The sequence below is a fragment of the Phoenix dactylifera genome, chromosome 17 (genome assembly GCF_009389715.1).
Source record: "Phoenix dactylifera cultivar Barhee BC4 chromosome 17, palm_55x_up_171113_PBpolish2nd_filt_p, whole genome shotgun sequence".
Classification (NCBI taxonomy): Eukaryota; Viridiplantae; Streptophyta; class Magnoliopsida; order Arecales; family Arecaceae; genus Phoenix; species Phoenix dactylifera.
This window is the reverse complement of record NC_052408.1, coordinates 7,337,850-7,352,821: the sequence shown is the minus strand read 5'-3', so window position 1 is coordinate 7,352,821 and position 14,972 is coordinate 7,337,850. Positions and strand designations below refer to the sequence as shown.

The 14,972-nt window shown below is 37.3% G+C and overlaps 1 protein-coding gene and 1 non-coding gene across 2 annotated transcripts; both read left to right on the top strand.

The window, feature by feature from the left end:
- The first annotated feature begins 494 nt into the window (after window positions 1-494).
- Window positions 495-639, top strand: LOC113463632. The gene has a single exon (XR_003388254.1). It is a non-coding gene; the product is annotated as a small nucleolar RNA snoR77 (small nucleolar RNA).
- A 4,845-nt stretch (window positions 640-5,484) lies between these two features.
- Window positions 5,485-13,270, top strand: LOC103720863 (actin-2). Its single transcript, XM_008810805.4, has 5 exons — window positions 5,485-5,638; window positions 10,694-10,778; window positions 10,892-11,285; window positions 12,173-12,786; window positions 12,896-13,270. The coding sequence occupies exons 2-5, from the start codon at window positions 10,719-10,721 to the stop codon at window positions 12,959-12,961; spliced, it is 1,134 nt and encodes a 377-aa protein (XP_008809027.1). The 5' UTR covers window positions 5,485-5,638; window positions 10,694-10,718; the 3' UTR covers window positions 12,962-13,270.
- Window positions 13,271-14,972: the final 1,702 nt, after the last annotated feature.

Sequence of the window (14,972 nt, the reverse complement as noted above, 5' to 3'; positions counted from 1 at the left end):
AATCCATTCTCCATTCAAATCTGACCCAATCTGGCCTGACCTAGATAAAATTTAATTCTCATGGCTCCACTAAGGTGGAAGCTTCAAACCAGACCTGACCCTTTCCAATTTTGGGTCAAAATGCTGACCAAACCCAGCCCAATCTTAACCGTTGGCCGGAACCAGCCAAGGGAGGGTTAGGTTTACAGTTGGTGCGGATTCAGGGAGAGGGTACGTAGGTCATTTCAATCAAGTAGGCCATTAGGGTTTCGGCACTCGCTCGTATATATACCTCCGATGGCTCTCATTTCAACCCATGGCTGTGGGTTTCAACGTTTCAAAGCTTCAAAAAAATCATCGCAGCCACAACTTTTCCAGATTGAAGGTCTTTTGGGCTGCTCTTTGGTCTTTGTTACGCTATCATTCTCTCCTTAGCTTTAAGAATTTTGCTCGATTTGTTTCGTTTTGTTATTGTTTTGGTATTTATGGATTCATGCGTTGTCGAGCAATGAATCAGGCAGCCCCTTTGCCCAATCCACTGGCACTGGAGGTGTTGTTTTGCTCGGAGAATAACGTCTAGCTTTTGCTCTTCAGATTGGCTGAGAGGAAGGGGGCTTCTCCCTTTCTCCCTGAGGCTGATCTAGTAGGCTTAAGTACATCTCCTTTTCATGGATCCAATTAGGCTATTTTTTTTGTTCAAATTCGATCATTCAATTGATATCATTTCTATTTTTCTTTAGTTTTTGTTCGTATTTTGTTATTCTAGTAATAAATATTTGATCAGTGGAAGAATTTAAATTTGCTCCCTTTGCCAATTTTATCTGCTCCAATTAGATAAGGAGAAAGGGCTCCATATCTAGTATTGACAAAACTAGATCCTTAGAATTATAGGAAGGAAGGGTATGTCTTGAAGAGTCTTGGAAGCTATTGCTAACAATTAGTTCTTGTGAAAGCAATGGAGGATGGTTTGGCGATGGATCACTTTCTTGCGAGCAATACATCAAACAAGAGGTGGTCATTTTGGTTATTGAACTCCCGAGGCAAAACATTGCGCATATTGGTGTTTGAGTGATTGTCTCAATGAACAAAGACACTAAAACGATCCAATAATTTTTGACCTTGGACGGGACATTAGATTCCAAGAGTAATCCAAAACCCTAACATGTCAAACCATTATTCTTAGCTCTCCTTAATAAAGGAGGATGGCCGAGTGACTTTGCGGGAAAATTCTATTGTTTGTGTTAGATAGCTCATATGTTCTAATTTTGTTATTTTGTTTCTAATTTAGTTATTCGAACTATCTCGGAACTTTTTTTTTATAAATTTACTCTTTTTTAAGAATTGAAATCATTATATCTAGCCTATTAGCTTGATTCGGGCGAAATGAAGCATGCCATACTGTACTGATTCAGTACTGGTATTGGTATGCGGCAAGGGTGGCAAAGCGATATTCGATGACTCTGTGCCGTACTGATATAGTGCTAATATGGCATTGGTATGGGGTCTAGTATCAAGACGGCGAATCTTGATTGCAAACATACAACTTGAGACTATAGCATGATGATAAATTTATATCATAGGTTGAGTTGGTTATAAGTAGGGCTAAAGACAAAGTGATATTAGTATACATAATATGCCATTTCTGCTTGGCTTATGTGATTTGTATACTAAGCTGATGCTTGTATCAACAATTATGCTACAAATGCTAAAATAAAATAATGAATCAATACTATATATTTTTTTTGTGTATGATATGATCAAATTTCATCATTTAATTATCTAAGATAAATCTTAAAGTCACCCAACTTTCTTTTTCTATTTTCTGTATCAAGCAAATCATCAAAGGAAGAACAAAGGAATCGCCCCACCGACTGTGCTTCTCGAAATGGAGACTTTGGTTCTATTTCACCTCAACAATGTTGATCCAAACTGCCACTTGAATAAATAGGAATTAGCGAAATGATCCGTACCATGACATTAAGGAAATAACCTACCAATAAATTGATATCCTACTCACTTGAACTGGCGATCACTTTATCAACCTTGGCCATATTGCTGGGGAGTTGAACGTTGCAAGGCATTTCTGGAGACAAATGCAGGGCGTACACCATTAATGTCCGGATGGTACCAATTGACCTTCTGAATTGGCCTGCAATTTATTTCCCTAATCGGACAAAGGATTTAAGGATTTCCAAACAGGTGAGGATTTTGAAGGGGTATTTGAAGTTGCTAATGCAAGAAATATTCCTGCACCACCTCCTTGAACTCTCTCTAATCTAACTCATGGGCTCAAATATTGACATGCAATCATCATCAACAAAAAGAAGATGAGATGACTGAATTTACCGAAAAATAGAACTGGACCGAGGACATGACCATGAAATGTACTTCCAGAATTCTTTGACATGGGCTCAATTGGTGCCAGGCTAAGTTCACTCAAGCCGGATCGAAATGGAAATTTAACTTCGTAATCTTGAATTGATTTCAAGTCAGCTTGGGTTTATGCAAACAAATCGGGTTGTTTGACCCTGCCAAAATTTTTATAATGGATCCTTAACAGATCCAACTTGTGCCTAACCTAAGTTATTGGTAGCGCTCCCAGCCAAAACTTAATCCATACTTTTGTAACCAAGCTTTCAGCTCTCAAAGTATCTGAAATCTGACTTCAATCAGTATAACTCAATCCAAACTACCTTAAGCCAAACGGACCACAACTTGGCTTAACCCACCAAAATTGCTACCCTACCTCGGTACCAATTGGATCCAACATCTAGCATGACATCAACAACTGAGACAGCTTACTCACAAAGTCATAGTTATAATTGCAAACATCATTGGTGTCCGCCACTAGGGGCTCGTTTGGTTCGCGGGAAAAGAAGGGGGAAAAGTGTGGTCAACGGGAAAGTAATGAGATGCCTCTTGTTTGGTTGGAGTTTTCAAAGGAGAGAGAAGGGAAAGTTATATTCCCATGGGAATGTGATTCCCATATTTCATGGGAAAGTCTTTCCCATGAGAAACATGGGAAAGTTACTTTCCCATGAGGCGGGAATCACTCCATTTTTACTTTTTCCCAAAAAGTCCTTTCAGCATTAAAGAAGCATTAAAGAGGCATTAAAAACCTAATTTTTATTAAGGGCATAATAGGAATTATATATAACTTTCCTAGGAAAGTAGATGGCCAACCAAACATAAGCACCTTCGAAATTTGTCACTTTCCCATTGTCAACCAAACATGCCAAAAGTACTTTCCTAGGCATCCTCTTCCTAGGAATTTGTTTCCCAGGAATCATATTCCTAGGAAGGAAAATGCTTCCCGCGAACCAAACGAGCCCTAGGATTCCGCAGGGGACGTGGGCCCATGGTGCCACCTACGCCCTGGCGTCCACTTTAATCTTTCCCCTCCGTGCTCCTCAGGTTGCATGGGGCTTGGACGCTTCCTTTTTGCCAGCCCAAACCACTTTGATCCCCTTCCACTCTAAATCACCCAAATCTCCACCAACCTGGACCACTCGGCCTTCTCGTGGTTAGCTTTTGAAGCAAGTCTCCAATTATATAACGTTACTTTAACGGTCACTGGGACCGCAGAACCACTGGTCCGGCCATTGTTTGAGATCAGGGCTCAGTTGGACGGCTGTGTTTTGAGATTCCATACAATCCAAAAAGGATGGCACATCATAGAATTGGGATATGTGACTGGGGTTTTAATTCAATTATGACTGTTATAAAACGGCCATGGAAAATTTAATGGCTTATTATTTATCCAAGAAGATTCTAGAAAGTATCACAATGGATATCATAGCAACATATGATGACTTGCAAGATTTGCTACATTGGTACCAAATACCATACTAATATATGCTGCTATAATGCCGATATTTTTGGAACGGGATCGGTTCTACGTACCAACTCTCGATTTCTATTACCAAATATCGGTTTGGTATTAATATGGTACGATATATATACTGAATCTTGATGGCACATAATGATTGAATAATCTTATTATAAATATATATTATCTATTTAAATATTATTTTCTTAATTCATATCAATGTTTTGAAATAATGATGAAGTTAGCAGAAGATAGTGTTATTGTAAGCATCCATTAAGTTTTAAATTACTTAGAAATTGGGAAATGTATCCATGGTAAACTTGCCAGCAAATTGTATGGAGAGGAATCTTACGTGTAGTTCCACTTCAAACAAAGATTGGTGTCTTACAATACGGACGCATTCAGCATATGCAATCCAATATCAATAGTAATGATATAAAGTAAAATTAATGATATAATTACGGATTCTAAAGCCTAGAATACAACATATATAAAATTAAATATTACATTGGAAAGGCAGGTCAAATCACTAAAAAAAGACCTTTATTCAATTAGAAATCCTAATTGCAATGAATGTGTGAGAAGAACTTTTTTTATCAGATTTAATAGTAAGTATATGTATACAAGATGGTAACTTTTACATTATATTATTTGAGTTACAATGACAAGTAAACAAAGATTTGATGTCCAATATCATGGCATGCCGTTCAATATATAATTATAAAGCTCTAACCAATATGTCATCATACATGGTCAATATATCATCTATCTTATGACTAATCAATACACAAAGAATTATTTGATATCAAACTCTATTTTTTGTAAATGCGAGATTTTGCTAACTAGATTATATTTTGAAACCTGATATCATATCCCCATTATTGAAACCTAGGTCACTTTAGTATTTCTCCAAGCTGCCTAAATGATCTTGTCGTCTACCACCACCACTTTGTTAGTCCTTATAGAAAAGATTTTTTTAAAAAATAAAAGTCTAAGAGTTTTAAAACATAGGAACATGATTCACCATAATTTTTTCTACAGCCGGGCAATATATTGAGTTAACTTTGCAGATCAACACAAAATACCTAAGTAATATATAACATAAATAATATAAAATAAAAATAAAAATACAATATGCAAGAAATACAAGATAATTTACAAATTTTAAATAATATATAGTCAAAATAATTAGCACATATATTATGTACAAGATACCTATAAAATATTTTTTTAAGGGCAATACCAGGAGGTTGATTAAGTTGACAACGAATCCAACTAAAAACTACTCCAATTACTGTGTCAAATTGCCAGGATTTACGTTATTTAGGCTGTGAAGTTTAAGCAGATTGGATCGATCAAAGAGATAATCCACCCAAAATTAAATTGATGGCATGATACTTGGGTTCCTTTTGGTACTTAGACAGCATGATACAGTCGTTAGACGCAAGAAATTTGACTGAATATATACGTTGAAAGCAACTTTTGTGACAACGAAGTTCGAAATATCGTAGTCCCTTCAAACTTAGGCTTGCCACGAAAATAAAGTGCCACTACCTTCCTTCCCTTTAAAGGAAAAACGATATTAATAATAAAATACCAATAATAAACGTTTAATATCATTTTAGGAAACATAAATGACGAGATTATTTCTCCGCATGGCCTCCCCCGTTTATGCCTCCCTCGGTTCCCATTATAAAATTTCATTTCATGTGGGTTTCATTTCCGCTGTCCTCTCTCTCAAACACACGGCTGCTCTCCTCTCTCTCTCTCTCTCCTCCGATTCCGGAGCGAAGGAGAAACCCCTCAGCGATCTTTTCGCGGTCGCGGAAGGTAGACTCTTTTTCTGGATCCGGCTTCTTGGGTTTGGTTTTTATGTTTTTTAATCGTAGATCGTTTAGATTCAGATTTTTCGGCGAGTTTTCTGGTTCTTTTGTGTGGATCTGTTGACGGGCGTGATCTAGTTTATGGTTGGATCGGATCTTTTGTTGGTCTTGTTGGATCTCTGTGATTGATGACTTGAAGGAACGTACTTTTGATTTTTTTTCCCAATTTCTTTTGGTAATTTTGGAATTTTTTAAGATCATGATGTTGATCGATGTCAAAATTGTTTAACGTTGTTGCTATAGATTTAGGTTGATCTGCTCTCCGGCTAGGGTTAGATTTGGCCGGATGGAATATGTGAGATGTTATTGAGGGTCGTGAAATTAAGTGAAGTGATCGGGCCTGAAAATGTGATTTGGAAGTGACTCGGGATTTTATAATTTTAAAATAATTTGCATGTATTTATATATAGATTATGTTAAATCCCAATGAGTGCATCGTTAGTTGATTACTAATTCATGGAATGCATGCGGTACTCCTAATTGGGCGTGATTGGACGCATTCAACATGATCTGAGCATGCCTAAATGCATTTCCCAGTGATGTGAGTTAGTTAAATATTACAAATTTGAAGATGGAAATAACTAAATGAAAGTCTTTTGGGATTTTTCTTGGTTGGTTTTGAAAGTTGATTTGGTTCGTTTGAATTCATGAGAACAATGATTTGCTGTCTGGAGTATAATATTAGCTTAAGAATTGCTTTAAAGCCTCTTATAAGTTCCTGATGCATATTGAATTTCTGGTCTGTTGTAGTCATTGGTGTCAGTATGAGATGTTGTGATTTTAAACAACCAAAAGAACACACACACACGCACACACGTATACATACACATTCATACATACATTTCTGTATACATACATTTATACATACATATACCTACATGCATGCATGCATGCGTGCATACTTATATGTATATACATATATGTACACATTTATTTTATATTGAAATTGTTCCATTCATTGTAGTCAAAGCATATATCACCTTGGATGGAGCTCAATATCCTAAGACAAGAGGGATTATTGAATGCAACTCCTTATAATTTACCTTATTTCACTGTTTTAGTGTTGTGCTTTGCTGGGGAAGTGAGAAGAGAATGGAAATGTGATAAGTCTATGCTAATCTAATCACTTTTTGAGGATAAATCAAGGCATATCTCCATTTGTTTGCCCTGGAAGAACCTTGGGTTTTTAAGATACATCTTTCATTCTGAATTTTGAAAAGAATGTGACTATTTGACTTTTCTTTTGAAAATTCAAAGAAGAAGTCTTTTTGTTATACATATCTATTTTAACACCAGTACTGCTTACATGATGTTTTTGTTTATTTATTTTTGGATGTGAATTACTCTCTTTGATTTTTAGATTCTGTAATCTTTATGGAAGTTAAAGCGATGAGACATAAATTATGATATATATGATGCTTATACATGTCAATAATGTCTTTATTTTTTCCACTGCACCTAATGATTTTAAATTCATTTTCAGCAATCATAAGTCTCCTTAATTGTTAGAATGGTTAAAGGCAAGAAGGGAATGATTGACTTGAAAGATTCTTTTGGACCAGGCTTTTTTTTTTAATTAAGAAAAGGTCAGGCAAAGGCCTCATTGCTTTCGTTCGGTAAATGAGAGTGAAGATTACAGAAGAGAACTGGAGGGGGAAGAAGAAAGATGAAGTTGGAAGAAATTACAAAAGTTATTGAAAGATAATATTTCTATATTTTAGAGCCACAAGACCAGTCCAGTTATTCAAAACAGAAATAGAATGGATAATCTCTAGCACATCAGATTCCAAATTGCAGAAATTACATATATTATTTCCTGTCCATAAGGACCAGCGAGTTGTAGCTGCTAGAGTATCCCAACTAATTTTCCCATCTTTGTCTTGATAATTTGCTGTCTCCAAGTTGTCCATAGGCTAAAAGCTTGCATGGCAAACTGGGTAGGTTGAGCCAACATTAAAACTGTTTCCAGATGCTGGCTGAGAAAGGACAATTAAGGAATAAATGATCCAAAGATTCTTCATCATTTTTTGCAAAGCACACAGATGGAAGGACCAATCAATTTTTTGTTTCAAAGTTTATCAACTGTACGTGGTTTTTCATAGGATAACACAAGTTTTAACCTTTCGGGTAGATATGTTTTCCAAGCAAAAGATGTAATAGGAGATAATTTGCCACCATTTATCAAATAGTATATGTGTCCTTGACAGTGAATTCCATGCTTATTCCATCTACAAAAAAATCCATCAGTATTTAGTATTGGATGGAAGTATTGCAGCATATTAAACAGTCCTGTAGATTATGTCCCACTATAATTGAATTGCTGTTAAAAGAATCTTAAAACTCAAGGTCCCAAGGAAATTTCAGGATATCTACTAGAGTTTGTAGTGTCTCATAACAAGGCACGTAGAATAGAAGCTTGCATTTGTCATAACAAGGCATATAGAAGAGAAACTTGTGCAATTCATTATGTTGTCTTTGTTCTACTTAGAGGCTAATACTTAAAGTTCTCAAATGCAAGATATGCATCTAATGGGTTAAGTGTAATATAACTGGACAGGAAATTCTTGCCTAAAATGATCATAGCAATTTGAGTTGTAGAAGAAAGTACCACTAGATATAAATGGTGAACTCTTTTAGTGGTAATCTCACCTATAGAAAAGCCTTTAGTAGGATTGAAGTTGAACTTGCTTTTGACTTTTGGAAAACTGCACCAATAGGAAATTTTTGTATTATTTGGATCTTGCAAATTATCTTGATAGGGAGATCGAGTGCTAGCTTCCAATAACTCCTCCTATCATGGTTTAATTGTGAGCAGTGTAGAAATATCTATACTTTATAATGCACAAGTCACTCACAGAATTTATATTGGGAAAGCATTACAAGTATTGTTTCTGTACCTGTAGCAAACCTACTCTTAAATGATCTAGATCCTTGATTAAGATACAACACACGATGGTTGTGTTAACAATGTCATATTGTTATATCCATTGAAGTTAGAATATGTAGAGAATTCCATAACATCCTTTTGAGGGTGCATTGTGCAAACAGAATTTGAAGCCCTTACCCAAGAAGGTTGAACCATAAGTCTATTCAAGTTCTATGCCAATATGAAGATGAGGTCAAGCATGCAAGTAGCACCTAAAAGAAAATGCTCCATAAGTTGAAGTACTCCCCCCTCTCCCTTTCCTTGGTCTCGTACTTGTGACCTAACAGGAGTTTAAGGTCATCTGCGTGGGGAAGTTAATAACTCTAAATGCAACGAGTTCAGTTTTAACAGTGTTCCTTTTTAAGCAAATATATCGTTTTCAAGGAGCCTTGGTCAGCATAAGTTGGTTGGAAGTCTTCTTAAGATTAAGAAGCATTTTATGCCTGTTTGGTCGATATAGATATCTATCAATGATAGGTGCTGACTCTACATAGATTTTATGAAATGTTAAGAATAAAATTTATTTCAAGGTGGATTCCGTCTTTTCTTTTTTCCCCTTGTTTTCTTTACTTTCTTCATTCTCCATTCACTGTTATTAGATTTTATTTTGCCTTCTTTACATTTCTGATTTCTTAACAATTTGCATGCATACCTTAACAAGAAATTTTCTCAAAATTGTATTGTTTTTTTGTTATTAGGGAGGGGGCAATAATTTTTATTTTTCCAAATCTTAGGTTGAGACTGGATTTCAAGGTCTAGTGAAGTTAGGACTCCTGATCTCTCTTTCAATTTAACCAAATGGTTTCCATACAGTGGCTTACACCCATATTTGCTGCCATCTTATTCCAGAGTTAGTTGCACCAGCCTTATTACTTAATTAGGAACATGTCACGATGTTCTCATAACATACTAAGTTGCTAATATCTGTTTTAGGAAGGAATAGATGGTACTCATGAAATGCCTTGGTGAAGTTTCTATATGGTATTTGAATATAGGATATCCTGTCAGTGTAGCTGTCCTTCCTTTACAAGAGCACTAAAATCAGGATTCCTACTCCTTGCTTTACCATTATTGCATGCCTAGAAATCTGAATTGTCGAGATGGCAAAAGTTAAAAGGAAATTTACCTTCTGGTTTTGCTGTACCTTTTTCTTTCGATAAGCAGGTGGTGCTCTTGGTTAAATTATGGATAAAAGCTGCATGAGATTAATAAAAGGATGTTACCTTGTTGACAATTTTGTTCTCAATTAGGATTCTGGTTGTACTTGTATCTCTACCTATTTCCTCACTTTATTAGCAAAATGTTGCAAAAAGGAAAATACAGAGTCATCCAGTGAGCATGTTTTTAATCCAAAATAACACAATGACCTCACTATTCCAAGTAATTCTGGATTTTTAATCTAGATGTGCAAAGATGCACTTTTTTGAAGTTGCTGTTTACATTTTTTGTTGTCATTCGAGCTTTGCATGTTCTGATCTAAAAAATAAAATAAGACAACATAGCTCTGAATGTTTTGTCAACTTCCCTTTGGTTCGCATGAGCATGATCTGCTTCTGGGTGGTGTTTGAAAAGTTCAGTAGCTGTTTTCTTTATGTAATTCATCATTATTCATGCATAGTTCCAAAGTGGCATCCTTTTATGCTTGATAAGAGCTGGCACATTATTTGAATATCAAAGAAATGAAAAACTTAATTCAGCTTAATATAAAGCTTTATCACAATTGTGAAATGTATATTATCCAGCTTGTGTCACTCGCAATGTTTATTTGTTGTTCTTTGCATTCCTCTATCATATTCCTATTATCTTGCAAAGATGGAACATTGAGAAAATGGTGAAGGTAAGGTTCATTCTCATTCACTTGATTCAGATAAAATAACTGTTGCTCAAAGATAAGTATGATAATGAGTGCACAACATCTGGAAATGATTCTTGGAGTTTTATTTTATTTATATGAATTTATGATATTCTTCTACTTCATAATTTCCTGTCATCCAGCATCAAGAACTTTCTTTGCATCCCAATATACCAGCTCTAAGTGTTGCAGCATTATTTAACTTCTAACCTTCTAATGAATAGGCTGTGTGCAAGTTTAACGTAAAGTATGGCTGATGCCGAGGACATTCAACCCCTGGTCTGTGACAATGGAACAGGGATGGTGAAGGTGAGAAATATGTTTGAAATCATATTGTAGGGCTGACATTTAGGAAAGAATGGAGGAAGGTGCATCTAATGTTTTCACGTAGTGTAAATACCTTGAATCCTTCTTTGCAATAGGCTGGATTTGCTGGAGATGATGCCCCCCGAGCTGTTTTTCCAAGCATCGTTGGTCGGCCCCGCCACACTGGTGTCATGGTTGGGATGGGACAGAAAGATGCTTATGTTGGTGATGAGGCCCAGTCCAAGAGAGGTATTCTGACTTTGAAATACCCTATTGAGCATGGAATTGTCAGTAATTGGGATGATATGGAGAAGATCTGGCATCATACCTTCTACAATGAGCTCCGTGTAGCACCTGAAGAACATCCAGTTCTTCTCACAGAAGCCCCTCTGAATCCGAAGGCCAACAGGGAAAAGATGACCCAAATAATGTTTGAGACGTTTAATGTTCCTGCCATGTATGTTGCCATTCAAGCTGTCCTCTCCCTTTATGCCAGTGGACGTACCACAGGTATGTTTAGTTATATGCTTTATTTGAATGTTATGTTATTGAATCTCCTCTGTTAAGGTACTTGGACATAATTTTTTTGTGTCTGCCAATTTTAATTTATTCTGTTTAGTTGTGCTATATGATTATGTGGATAATCAAAGTCTTTTGAGCATCTGTATATGCTTTTACCCAAGAACTGGTCAAAATTGTTTACCAAAACAAAAAAAAAGCCCTAAGCATCAACATTTTTTCCTCTCTTTTGCTGTTGCTACCTTAGTCACCAAGAGTTAATCTCCTGGCCAAGGTTTATTATCTCGGTACTGGACCCCATACCGGTGCCACACTAGCACAGTGTCGGTATAGTATGGTATGAAACTTTTTCGGCATACCGAGTGCCACCCATATTATGTACCATACCAAACTGGTATGGTACGGCACGTCCCGTACTGCCCGGTTTGGGCCGGTACGGTGAACCATGCTCCTGGCTGCTTCTTTAAGCTCTGATTCCCTCTCCTTGTTTTACACCCATCATTTCCAGGGATCATTAGATTTGTGGTAATTTTTTGGTGTCTAAATTTTTGATCAAATTTAGGTGAAATGGCAATCTGTTTGCTTTCTTTTATCTTAATTGTTCTCATGCAGAATTGTACCAACTTATTAGGATCTCAATCTCTCTGATGCAGTTTTAGCACCATGCCTTTGTTCGGTTATGATTTTCCTGAAGTGATCATAATTCCTGGGCTTTCAGAAACAATTTTTTCTCATGTTGAAACTATCAGAGTCTAAATTATGCAACGAAAAACACATCATGAAAACTTGACAACAATGCTTTCAGGCTCATTTTTTCACGTTAAAAATTGATTACCAAATGCTTGTCCATATCAGCTCAATCTGTTCACTCTGCCCAGGTATTGTGCTGGACTCTGGTGATGGTGTCAGCCACACAGTCCCAATCTATGAGGGATATGCACTTCCACATGCTATCTTACGGCTTGATCTTGCTGGTAGAGATCTGACAGATGCTCTGATGAAGATTTTGACTGAGAGGGGGTACTCCTTCACTACCACAGCCGAGCGGGAAATTGTTCGTGACATTAAAGAGAAGCTTGCTTATGTAGCGCTTGATTACGAGCAAGAGCTCGAGACTGCCAAAAGCAGCTCGGCAGTTGAGAAAAGCTATGAGCTACCTGATGGCCAGGTCATCACCATTGGGGCCGAACGCTTCAGGTGCCCTGAGGTGCTCTTCCAGCCTGCTCTCATTGGTATGGAAACCCCTGGTATCCACGAGACTACCTACAATTCTATAATGAAGTGCGACGTGGATATCAGGAAAGACTTGTATGGGAACATTGTGCTTAGCGGAGGGTCCACCATGTTCCCGGGCATTGCCGACCGTATGAGCAAAGAGATCACTGCACTTGCTCCTAGCAGCATGAAGATCAAGGTGGTGGCACCACCTGAAAGGAAGTATAGCGTCTGGATCGGAGGTTCCATTTTGGCTTCTCTAAGCACATTCCAGCAGGTAAACCATTATCATTTGTCCTCTCTCTCCAATTTTGGATCTGCCTTGGTGCCCTATTTTCTTTCTCCTCTGATGATTCTATTTGCTTGGCCTTTTGAATGCATTGCAGATGTGGATATCCAAGGCAGAATATGATGAATCTGGACCAGCTATTGTTCACAGGAAGTGCTTCTAGATGTTCTTTCAGGATATTGGTTCTGCATCTTTATGTATCTGATGGTAGTAGATGCATCTGAGGTATGGTCTTGTTGGTTGGTTAATTTTATGTTTGTTTGTTTTTTTCTTGTTTTTTTGCCCTTTTTCTTGTTTTGTTTTTTCTTTTTTTTGGGGTGGGGGGTGGACTCTTTTTCCACCTTGTTATATCGGATATATTGTTATCAAAGTATGCTAGATATGTACCTGTACAAGTAGTTTGGATTGAGCTACTCTGAAGGTCAATGCTTTGCTGAAATTTCTACAACGCTGCTGCATCCTCCCTTGATCATGTTTAGATTTGTTGTTGGGTTTATTTGTTGATCTCTTCAGTCTTCTTGCTAGAAGAATTGTTTTGTTTTTTACCGCATTCTGACTATCAAAGCAGTACGCATTTACCCATGTTAGTCTGTGGTGGTTGGTGAGACTGGTCCTCGGAGCGGATGGGCTCGAGGGCGGTTGTGCCGTCTGCAGGGATCGTTGGCAACGGCACTGCAGAACAGCCGGTGGCCATTCTAACTCTCCGCCAACACGGAGAGTTCAGGTGCCGTGGAGTGGCCACGACTCGGCAGCAACTCTGCTCCGAGAAAGACGGAGCGGAACTTTCCCCTATTCGGGCTCTTTGAGCTTGGGCTGAAGCCGGCTGGGCCTTCCGGCTTCAGCCCATTTAGAGCCGGCTTCAGCCCATTTAGACCATTCTCACAGTTAGATGATTCAAAGGCATGACAAAAAAAAATATAATGGAATTTGTTAAACAGAAGAATAAAAGGATCCAATCTCCACTAAAAACAACAAAAAAGAATTACATGATCATAATCATTGGCAAGAAAAAAAATTGTAAAACTAACTGATTAAAAGAAAGAGTTGGATATCTCAAGTAAGAAATATGAAAGACTTTTTGGATTCTGTCAATTTTTTAGCTAGAAATGGCAAAAGATTGCCAAGAACGTCAAGGTTTGGTAGTGTATTAGCATAATGATATATTTTAGGAACAAAAAATAAGATCACTGGCTGATGTAAAACCAATTTTACTCGTTTAGCTATATCCTTTGGTTTTCATTGTTTGCATGATTTCCTTTTTTTTCTTTTCCCCGTTCCTGACCAATTCGTTCTGTTTGTCTTGCTTATTGTTAGTGTGGGCTGTGATCCACACTGGCTTTCTTTATCCGGTGTTACTGCTAGCCCGCTCTGGGCGGATCCAGAGCGGGCGTCCCGAGCAAGGTCTTTCCGAGGTGGTCAAGTGTTTCTACTAATTTTTGGATAAATGCTGTTCATAGAATTTTTTTTTTCTTTTAACATCTTATGCCGGCTAATCTCGCATAGAAACTCATATGTGCGTGCCTGGATGGTGCTAACTTTTGGGTGTTTGCCAGTGGGTTCCAGCTGACGGTTCAACGGTCGAGACCGTTACCACATGTGAATTTTGTGCTGGCAGTCGTAAAAGTTGACGCGTGTCAAAGGCATTCTCAAGCTAAGGCACCTTTTTGATCCTTCAAAAGTACTTTTAGATAAAATAGCAATGTTTAATAAAAACGTTGGAAAGCTGTTTTAGCTTTCTTAGAAAGCTAAAAACAGTTTTTAAAAGAAGCTCCATTTTGGCGATTTCCAAAAAAGTACTTTTAGATCCGGTCGGAAAGCTTTTTTTTTTTTTTGACCAAAATATCTGTAATAAAATATAACAATTACACAAAATGTTCTTTTAATAATTATTTAACCAATTTTATTACCTAGCTAGAAAATTTGTTATATTATAAAAAATTAATTTACACTAATAATTATAATATTTTATATTTTTATTATTGTATTATACTATAAATATGATATTGTTGTGGTTTAAATTTGGCCCGAGGGTGACCATGCTGGAGGAGTCGGAGGAGCTGCTGACCGGGACGAAGAAAGGACGCCACCTCCTGCGCACCCGGTGTACATGCACGAAGCCCCACCGGTGATTCCGGTGAGGGCTCTCCGATGCTTAAGTTAGCATGGAGTTTTAG